Source organism: Hypomesus nipponensis, chromosome 21 (assembly GCF_054491055.1).
Source record: "Hypomesus nipponensis isolate SF chromosome 21, ASM5449105v1, whole genome shotgun sequence".
Lineage (NCBI taxonomy): Eukaryota > Metazoa > Chordata > Actinopteri > Osmeriformes > Osmeridae > Hypomesus > Hypomesus nipponensis.
Window position 1 is genome coordinate 2472501 of NC_140381.1, and position 10000 is coordinate 2482500.

Sequence of the window (10000 nt, forward strand, 5' to 3'; positions counted from 1 at the left end):
CACCTGAGTTCTCTCTCTTTCTCTCTCTCTTTCTCTTTCTCTCTCTCTCTTTCTCTCTCTCTCTCTCTCTCTCCCTCCTTTCTCTCCTCTCTCTCTCTCTCTCTCTCTCTCTCTCTCTCTCTCTCTCTCTCTCTCTCTCTCTCTCTCTCTCTCTCTCTCACCCCGCCCCCCCTCTCAAGATATTAGTTCAATCCTCTGGATTAGCGAGGTATAATCCCTACACAACCTGCGGGGTACTATGACAACCTTTACTTTCAGTACCTGCTCCCATCCCATTCTCAACCCTGGAACCTAGTCCCACGATGAACCCTGGAGAGATATAGGGTCTAATCCCAAACACACAACCCTGTCTTTCACTCTCTCTGACCATGCCCCCCCCCCCCACACACACACACACACACACACACAGTCACTGGACAACATGTTCAAGCGCTTGGTTATTTATAATGTAGTTTAACCCCCACTGTCCTGCCAAACACGAGCTCCCTGGAAAATGAGCGCTTGCGTGCGTGTGTGTGTGTGTGTGTGTGTGGTGGGAAAGTGCTCCACCTCAGGTGAACTTGCAACAGTAACTACACACCAAATGACAAAACAGACACTTGTGTGTATGTGTGTGTGTCCGATACACCCCCCACCCCACCCCACCAGACAAGTACCAAAGGTCGGTAGCACCCTTACAACTTGACCTATATTACCTCTGTCATGTCAACAAACTAGCTATGGACATTGGCTATCTCAACTTATTAAAAAGTTTAACGTCTGTAGACAAGAATAATATGTATTATCTGCAATGCCACCCGGAACATTAGTCCGAAATATGCTCGCCATGTCCTTGTTATGTTAAATAACAGGGACAAATCTTGTCTGGCTCTGCATTTATGGCGTCTGTCGGATTGATAATGAATCAAGGATGGACTTCGTCCTCCGCTGGGTCAATCCAGTTATCTTTAGAAAAAGAAAATAAACACGCGTAGGTAGTTTGAACGCTGTGTATAGTAGGTTTTGGCGGGGTTAACGTTTACAGTACGGTACATTTCTGCTTGCCCGGAAACAACATCAAAAGCTACAAGTTGGCGTGCGTAGGTTAAGAATGCACCAACCTGTTGAACTACGCACTGTACTGCCAGTCACTGTTTATGTAGCCTTACTTGCACAAACCAGGTTGTCACCAATACTACACGGTTACAGTTGTTGTTCCAGTAAACACCTGGCTAGCAAGCTGGTTAGCTAAACCAATCTATCACTGTCACAGCCTTGTTGCGAAGGCTGTCAAGTTACTTTCGCTCTACTCGATCGATCAGTGACATTAAATGTGCATTATTGGACACCGGGCGAAGCTGGGTCTGGTTTATCAGACTTACCATCCGTCGCACCACACCCGGACACAGCGCTTCCTCTTCTCGGGGCTGCAAGCGGAGTCCCTCGGCTTTGACCCGGTGTCTCTACCCGGCTCATTCGATGCGTGGTGACCGTTTTTGATCATTTTGGTAAAACGTAAAGGTAATTTTTAAAATATAGACAAGAAATGTTCACTAATATTACATGTATTTAAAATCCCTGCGCTTTAAAATATCAACACTTTAAACTATATATGAATTTTGAAGGACGGATTTGCTGGAGCTACGTCCACGGCGTCAGGTTTCTAGGGCAGCCAGCGGAGAAGAATGACGCTCCGGTCGACGCCTTCCTTACCGGGGACTGACGTCACGCTCGAACGATCCTACTAGAGGGCGGACATATTGGTTGCGTAATCCCTCCCATCACGTGACTGCAGACTACGGGGACACTGTTTATTTTTGGTATGGCGTTAAGTCAACGGGTTGTTTTGCCGGTGTAATCGATCTTATAATAATAATGATTAAAAGAACAAACATTTAAAAGCAAACAACTTTTAATCAGCAATCCGTATAGCTCCAAACAGACATCAACAAAGTATAAAGTTCTCTACATGAACATGATCTATTAAGACTTCTGAAAAGACTCGGCTCCAGAACGAATTAAATGGGGGGGCATTTTTTTCACATGGGGGGCACGCATTTACAAAGCATGTATGAGAGTCAAAATAAGAGCAGACCTGCATATTCTGCAGAAAAGTGTAGACATCTTGATATTTAATTTATAGCCAATGCCAGTATTTCTTATTTACATACTTTAAAACAAAAGTATAAATGGAGCCGATCCTGCTTCTGAATGCCCTACAATAATAACATTTCCCCAAATAAGGCCTACATGGTAAAATTCGCAGTGCTGGTAAGAAGCAGAGGGAGAAAAAACTTATAGCACCTTTTCGTAACTCTTCTCAACGTTAAAAGAGCTCTAAAGAGCCTCTTTGGTAAAAGCCACCACCTCCTCCAATAAAACAAACCCACCAACGATTTCCACGGTAAAGTCAACAATCGAGAATTAAAAATGCTTGTATCTAGAGATCCCTGAGACGCATACTTCATTATTGGCAACACTGACAGACCCACAAGCTTTAACAACCTTGCTAAAGTCGCAGCAGCTAAAAACACATCACTGGCGATAGTGACGATGCAGCTTTAGGAACTTATCACAATTCCTCAGTAACACGAACATGTGTGAATAAAATGAGTCTCACAAACCCGAGGTCGATTCCATAAAGCGAGTTTTAAACTTGGTAAATTATTCGGTCGACTCGCTTTATGGAAAGGCGCCCTGTGTATCGGATAATGGCATCATGTAAACATCATCTCGTCAACAGTAAACAATAGGTGATCCATTCAGCGACTCACCCCCCCCCCCCCCCCCAAAAAAAAGAAAATAAAAGTATAAATAAATCAAAGCTTGACAACTCTGTCAAATGTCCAAGTACAGAGCAAAAAATTGAATTGTGGGTGTTGTAGTGTTTGAATGCAAACCTGAGGACTTAAAAACAACACAAAGCACAAAATAAACTACACCAGAGCTGTACCTCACGGGTTCAAGGCATTCACAGGTGTGAAAATGCTGCAAAACACTAACAAAAATACACAACGTTAATTTATACTACTTTGATCCACAGCTCTTTCAATTCTGCCTCCTGTACTTTGTTCTGTGGGTCAGTCAGCGCCTCGCCCTCTACTGGTCGAGCCCGGGACTTCAGCGGAGTGTAATCATATTCCAGATCAGTGCTTGGGGGGCCTGCTTGGGTGTCTTCAAGGGCAAGGGAAAGAAAAACAAACAACATTCCTGGAGTCTGCGTGCAGCTCAAGCCCACAGGCCCTAGGGGAGGTTTCATTAAGACATGAATCTCCCCTAGAGACAGAGGTTCAAATCTCTGCCTGGGTTCAACGTCTCGCTTCCTCACTCCAGGGGGCCTCCATAATGTGGTGGTGCAGAAGGGAGTGTGCTCCGTCGCTCGAAACAAGTTCACCTATTCTCTCTCTCTCTCTCTCTCTCTCTAGTCTCTCTCCGGTTGTCAGCAACCCTCTCTGCCCTCTCCTCCCTAAAAGCAGCACACCCTTCAGCAGTCACATGACTCTCTTCTTCTTCCGTCCTTTGGCGTAGCCCCGCCCGAACCACCCCCCCTGCACGGCGGAGCCCCCGGCCTGGCGCCCCGGGGAGAGGCCATCCTGGCCAGCGGGGGGCGCTATGACCTTCCGACCGTGGCTGTTCTCCTCCTCTGTGGTCAGGGGGGTGGCCAGGCTGAGGATGGGGTCCTCAGACCTGATGGAGGAGGGGGAAGGAGTTTGGATGAGAGAGAGAGAGGGGGGGGGGGAGAGGGAGAGAGAGAGAGAAGAGAGAGAGAGAGAGAGAGAGAGAGAGAGAGAGAGAGAGAGAGAGAGAGAGAGAGAGAGAGAGAGAGAGAGAGAGAGAGAGAGAGAGAGAGAGAGAGAGAGAGAGAGAGAGAGAGAGAGAGAGAGAGAGAGAGAGAGAGAGAGAGAGAGAGAGAGAGAGAGAGAGAGAGAGAGAGAGAGAGAGAGAGAGAGAGAGAGGGTGTTAAGAGTGTATACGAGGATGGAGAGGGTTAGGGACAGAGAGGGTTGTAGGACTGGGTGAGTGCGAGTGCGTCCTACTTGTCATATGAGGGAATCGGGATGTCCAGTTCTTCCATCAGCAGACGCATGACATCATCACACTTCCCATGAATCTTCAGGGTGGCGAGGTCATCTTTAGGCGTCCACTGGAAGTCAACGAGGAAGTGACCCAGGAAGAGGAAGTCAGTCACACAAGGAAGTGATCACACTGACCTACATTCTCACACACACACACACATCATGCAACAACACTAATAATGTAAACACAAAGGGCTAGTGATATAGGGAGTCAGGTGGCTGAGCGGGAAGAGCATCAGGCTAGTAATCTGAAGGTTGCCAGTTCAATTCCCAGCCAGTGCACATGACGTTGTGTCCTTGGACAAGGCACTTCACCCTACTTTCCTCGGGGAGAATGTCCCTATACTTACTGTAAATCGCTCTGGTTAAAAGCGTCTGCTAAATGACTAAATGTAAATAGTAAACAAATAAGTATTTTCATAAATGTATTTGTGAATGGCTGACGGTTTGTAGCGGTACCTGGAGGTTAACGATGTAGAGTTTGGGTCTTCTGCTGGGAGGCTTGTTCATGTTCCACAGACAGGAGTACTTCTTTAGAACCTGGACCGCAGAACCGAGGAACACAGTCACCCTTCAGATCAGTGTTGAAACCACACCTCACCCATTCCATTCTAAACAGTCCATTTCAATCTCACGCCGTTCAATATATATTCCAACAATAACATCTGATAGTTTTCTATCCAAAGCGACAGGGATTTGAACCTGCAACTTCATGACGTGCAGGTAAATGCTATAAGCTGCTACCCATCTGATTCCATTCCATCCGCTATGACCAACAGGTCCACCCCTCCAGTACCTTGAGGCTGGAGCCCAGACACACCCCCCAGTACCTTGAGGCTGGAGCCCAGACACACCCCCCAGTACCTTGAGGCTGGAGCCCAGACACACCCCCCAGTACCTTGAGGCTGGAGCCCAGACACCCCCCCCAGTACCTTGAGGCTGGAGCCCAGACACACCCCCCAGTACCTAGAGGCTGGAGCCCAGACACCCCCCCCAGTACCTTGAGGCTGGAGCCCAGACACACCCCCCAGTACCTTGAGGCTGGAGCCCAGACACACCACCCCCCCAGTACCTTAAGGCTGGAGCCCAGACACCCCCCCCAGTACCTTGAGGCTGGAGCCCAGACACACCCCCCAGTACCTTGAGGCTGGAGCCCAGACACACCCCCCAGTACCTTGAGGCTGGAGCCCAGACACCCCCCCCAGTACCTTGAGGCTGGAGCCCAGACACACGATGGTGTCTGTGGCCCCGGCAGCGTCCGCCGCCCCCCTCCAGTTGAGCGGCTGCTCCAGGGTTCCGCGCTCCCCAAAGTGGACGATGGTGTCCCTGAGCTCCGCCCCGCAGCGGGGGCAGCGGCGCCCCGTCCCGTGGTGGTGCAGGGAGGTGCGCTCCGTCACGTCAAACAAGCGCACGTACTCTCTTCCCGGGGAGCAGTGGGTACACACCTTTGGTGGGCGAGAGACAGTGTGTTTGTACATGTAATTAAGAGAGAGAGGGAGAGACAAAGTGTGTGTGTGTGTGTCTAACCTCGATGAACATGTTTCCGTGAAGCTCAGAGAGGGCGTGTCTGGGAAGGCCGCTACGCAGGTGCAGCCCGTCACAGTTCTGAGAGACCACATGCTGCACCTGCACACACACGTACATACATGTATATATAAACACATACACACAAACATACATATGTTTATATAAACACACACACTCACTCACCAGCTTCTCCTTGTGCAGCATCCTGATGGACATGTGTGTGATGGTAGGCTCAGCATCACTCAGGTCAGATGTACTGAGGGGGAGGGAGGGGGAGGAGGGAGGGAGGGGGAGGGAGGAAAGGGGAGGAGAGGGGGAGGAGAGGGGAGGTGAGGGGGAGAGGGAGGGAGGGAGGGAGGGAGGGAGGGAGGGAGGGAGGGAGGGAGGGAGGGAGGGAGGAGGGAGGGAGGGAGGGAGGGAGGGAGGGAGGGAGGGAGGGAGGGAGGGAGGGAGGGAGGGAGGGAGGGAGGGAGGGAGGGAGGGGAAGGAGAAGTGGAAGCGGAAGCGGAAGAGGAAGAGGAAGAGGAAGAGGAGAAGGAGGAAGGTGAATAGCAGAGAGATTGAGGAGAAAAACAGAGCCAGCTATCAGTTCACCGTCCAGCTTTTTCCTGTGCTCTGTTTTCAAACCTACCCACTGCAGGTCAAACGAGTGTCCCTGGATCTCGCATCTCATTGGTCACCTACCTGATGGCCCTCCCCTTCTGCAGCTGAGTCCACACCCCATTGGGCCCTCTGTAGTCAGGGATTGATGCGGCCTGCAACATAATATCATTCAGCACCGTCGATGTTTGAGTCTAGAGGAGAAAATGCAGAGAACAGGCTCCTAGCATGGGAGAACAGTGAGCGTGTGCTTACCGTACTGATACCGGCTCCGGTGTAGATTACCAAGTGTCTGGCTTGTCTAACTGCCTCGGCAAGCTGGTGAACTTTACTCTTTAACTGTTCGGCGTCGTCGTATACCTGCGAGACAGCCCATCATAAGATGAACACAAATACAACCGTTAAAATTACGATATTTGATCAGACGGATTTCCAACGGTACAAACTGGCATCTTGTCCTTTACTTTCCTCGGTTCTTTCTCGTTCTGTGTCAATGGATGGTAGTGACAATGTTTTCTAACATAATGCCTACAAATCCTTACACAGGGGAGACCAGGCAACTTAAATCGGTCAAATAAAAAGACGTTTGATCCCGGAGCACGTCAGGTACAGTTGCTGGCTAGTTATCGAAAAGTGGGTAACTTGGTGGACCACAAACCTCTTCACGTTTTCGCTTGAGGACGTTATTGCGGACCGTCCGTTTGGAAAGCTCGTCCACCGTGTCTCCGTGCCGCAGCAACACGGCCGTCTCCTCCGTGGTCCGCTCGCTCTCTGACTTCTTCAGAATATTGGCCACCTGGATAGAAACGAGGGTAGAAAACGGTACAATGACTGCTCAGCATTGTTTACAAATACCTAGCTGGCTGATGGCATTAGCAGGCGTAGGCTAACGGTGTTAACAAACACGCAATCGTTCAAAATAAACCAAACCCGTCGCTCGTCTCACCATTTTGAACGTTTCTCTCTGTTTCTCCCTTTGCAAGATTTTCGCCTTTTCCTGAGCTTTGCGCTCGGACCGGGAAGAAACGCCGGTGTCCCCGGTAGCTTCCATTCAATCAGCTGGGGGAATGTATTCAAAACAAAAGCATATTGACGGTAACAACCAACGACAGCGACAGGCGGATGTTATGGAGGATTAAAGCCGTAGTTTGTTCTGAGACAGTGTCCTCTGTGGGTTTGGAAGTGCACTGTCGAAATGTTGTACGACTGTTCTTGAGAAAAGACAGAGCTATGCAGTGGAATCCGTTCACACACACATGATATCGACGTTTTTGGTTAAAAAATATATATTTATTATGAAACGTAAACAAATAAATACCAAGTAACTCTGAACACTTTAAAGAGACAGTTTGTTAGAACGCAGCTTTTAACATCTTGGTTTTCACTGCTTTGGACAAACCACAAACACACAGCGGTATGAAAAAGACAGTTAAAAAACAGTAAACTGTAACAAAAACAAAAAAATACTAATACAAATTTAACTATTCATAAATAAAATAAACTCTAACACCAGGTGCAACAAACTAAATATGACCAGAATAAATGATTGTCTGCAACAAAACAGCTACATCAATCTGTTGGTGAAACTAACATAAGCAGGTAATACTAATCACTTCGTCATCCAAACACAGAAATCGTGTTTTCTCCGTCTCTGACGGTGGTTAACGGTGCCGGTTAACGGGGTCTCCTGGAGGGAGTGATCTTGGGGACTCTGCGAGGGTTTGGTTTGAACTGCCCGCGTGCCGGTCTGAGAGACTCCACAGCCTCTGATGTGACCCTGACCTTGACCCCTGGTTGAACTTTGACCCCCTTCTGTCTCTCTGCTGTCTTCTTTTGTATCCTGATGGAGGGAGGATGAGAGAGGGAGAGAGGAGGAGAGGGAGGATGAGATGGAGAAACAAAGAGAGCGAATAGAAAAGAGGAGAGGAAAGGGGGAGAAGGAGTGACGGGCAAAGCAGAGAACGGAGTGTGAGAGAGAGGATGGTTGGATACGAAGGAATAACAATGAAATAAAGACTAGCTTCTATCTTCTTAGTGTCTGAATTATTCTGTAGTTGTGATTGGTTTGAGCACAGGCCTCAAAGCTCTGGATTAGAACGTCTGCTAAAATGACTAAATGTAAACATACACTCCTAGTACACAATCGGTCACTTGGTGTGTGTGCGTCTGTGTTTGTGTGTGTGTGTTAGGGTGTGTGTGTGTGTTACTCACATCACACCCCTCTTCCTCTCCAAAGCCTTCTGAGTGGCAGCAGACAGAGAGCTACTCCTCCTGGACTGTCCTGTGTGCCCCGCCTGCACACACACACACACACACACACACAGAGTTACTTAGATAAACACACACACTCACCAAAACATACACAGCTCAACGTGTATCAATCTCATAACTTCAGGGGAAAAATCACTCGGTCTTTACAGCTGGAAGATGCACAGACACGCCCCTGTGTTGACAGAACAGCCCTCTCCAGAAACAACACGGACTCAATCGATACCTCACATTCCACCCACACACACTTTCAATTGAGCCAGGAGAAGACAGAGAAGGGAAAAATCAATTCCCTTCATTGTCTTCGACCATTCTGGAGTCGGTGTGGTGCTGGCGCCACCCATAGGACACACGTGGTACTACATGTAGGGGACCTAGAGAGGTTCTGTCTGAGCGGAATCAGAATTCTCAGCAGGGCTCCAGAATGTTTGAAAGGTTCCGAATGTTCTGGAACTTGAAACTTGGAAATCTGGTTCTCAAAACCTGGTCCTCAGGGACCCCCTGTCCTGCATGTTCCAGAAGATTCCCTCTTCCAACACACCTGTTTCCAATGAATGTGTTGTTACCAGGCTTCTGTTGAGCTTCATTACGACCATTCATTAGAACCAGGTGTGTTCAGGTTGTGTGAGTGTTGTCCAGGTGTTGTGTTCAGGTTGTGTGAGTGTTGTCCAGGTGTTGTGTTCAGGTTGTGTGAGTGTTGTCCAGGTGTTGTGTTCAGGTTGTGTGAGTGTTGTCCAGGTGTTGTGTTCAGGTTGTGTGAGTGTTGTCCAGGTGTTGTGTTCAGGTTGTGTGAGTGTTGTCCAGGTGTTGTGTTTAGGTTGTGTGAGTGTTGTCCAGGTGTTGTTTTTAGGTTGTGTGAGTGTTGTCCAGGTGTCGTGTTTAGGTTGTGTGAGTGTTGTCCAGGTGTCGTGTTCGGGTGTCCAGGTGACCTGCTGTCGCTGCTTCCTGTGGTGGTCCAGCTGTCGGTCCCAGCTGATGATCTGCATCCTGTCCTGGGGGCGGAGCCTGAAGAACACGTCGTGCACCTCGTACCGCGCCGAGCGCAGCTGGGGCACAACGGGGGCACGGTTACACAGGTGTGTGTGTGTGGTGTGTGTGTGTGTGTGTGTATGTATATGGTGTGTGTGTGTGTGTGTGTGTGTGTGTGTACCTGCAGGGAGACCCTCTCCTGTAACAGCAGGTCCTGTCTGCTGCTGAACTCTCCTCTGCCTGGAGTCTGGGGGGGACGGAAGGCCTGCAGGAAGCGCTGTGTGTCCTGAGTGGTGCACACACACACACACACCATACACACACCACACAGGCGCACAAACACAAAGTTTGGTAACCATGCATGTGTGAAATGTGGACTTGTGTGTGTGTGTCTATGTGTGTGTTCAGAGAGAGTGTGTGTGTGTGCTTTGAGAGTGTGTGTCTACGTGTGTGTTCTGAGTGTGTGTGTGTGAGTCACCTTGATGGTGCGTAGCAGCTGTCCCATCCTCTCTGTCTTCAGCAGCCTCCTGGTCAGGTAGCCCTTCACCAGCGCCGCCAGCAGGGGGTGCAAGCACACAGGG

The 10000-nt window shown here is 49.2% G+C and overlaps 3 protein-coding genes across 5 annotated transcripts in view; all 3 read right to left on the bottom strand.

The window, feature by feature from the left end:
- Positions 1-1671, bottom strand: part of pcyt2 (phosphate cytidylyltransferase 2, ethanolamine) — a 6604-nt gene extending 4933 nt beyond the window's left edge. Inside the window, exon 1 of the mRNA XM_084685579.1 lies at positions 1362-1671. Within this exon, the coding sequence (XP_084541705.1) occupies positions 1362-1483 (122 nt within the window). The 5' untranslated portion in view covers positions 1484-1671. The remainder of the gene's footprint in view (positions 1-1361) is intronic.
- Positions 1672-1873: 202 nt separating this feature from the next.
- Positions 1874-7376, bottom strand: sirt7 (sirtuin 7). Its single transcript, XM_084685578.1, has 10 exons — positions 7129-7376; positions 6841-6978; positions 6438-6542; positions 6267-6337; positions 5766-5838; positions 5583-5681; positions 5264-5500; positions 4515-4595; positions 4017-4123; positions 1874-3666 (listed from the first exon to the last, which is right to left on the bottom strand). Exons 1-10 carry the CDS (start codon positions 7231-7233, stop codon positions 3471-3473), a joined length of 1212 nt encoding a protein of 403 aa, XP_084541704.1. The 5' UTR covers positions 7234-7376; the 3' UTR covers positions 1874-3470.
- A 74-nt stretch (positions 7377-7450) lies between these two features.
- The window catches only part of cp110 (centriolar coiled-coil protein 110), an 11632-nt gene continuing 9082 nt past the window's right edge, over positions 7451-10000 (bottom strand). For all 3 annotated transcript variants that reach the window (XM_084685467.1, XM_084685468.1, XM_084685466.1), the window contains 5 exons: positions 9898-10000; positions 9601-9705; positions 9380-9496; positions 8394-8476; positions 7451-8022 (listed from right to left, as the gene is read on the bottom strand). The exon at positions 9898-10000 is cut by the window's right edge and continues 14 nt beyond it. In XM_084685467.1, the coding sequence (XP_084541593.1) occupies positions 7857-8022; positions 8394-8476; positions 9380-9496; positions 9601-9705; positions 9898-10000 (574 nt within the window). In that variant the 3' untranslated portion in view covers positions 7451-7856. The remainder of the gene's footprint in view (positions 8023-8393; positions 8477-9379; positions 9497-9600; positions 9706-9897) is intronic.

What these genes read in the sequence shown, in the direction of transcription:
- sirt7 (XM_084685578.1), bottom strand. Translation starts at nt 7,233, where the DNA reads ATGGAAGCTACCGGGGACACCGGCGTTTCTTCCCGGTCCGAGCGCAAA. An exon ending in TCAAGCGAAAACGTGAAGAG is followed by an intron (nt 6,543 to 6,840) that starts GTTTGTGGTCCA and finishes GCTGTCTCGCAG; the next exon opens with GTATACGACGACGCCGAACA. An exon ending in CCGATTCCCTCATATGACAA is followed by an intron (nt 3,667 to 4,016) that starts GTAGGACGCACT and finishes CTCCTCCATCAG; the next exon opens with GTCTGAGGACCCCATCCTCA.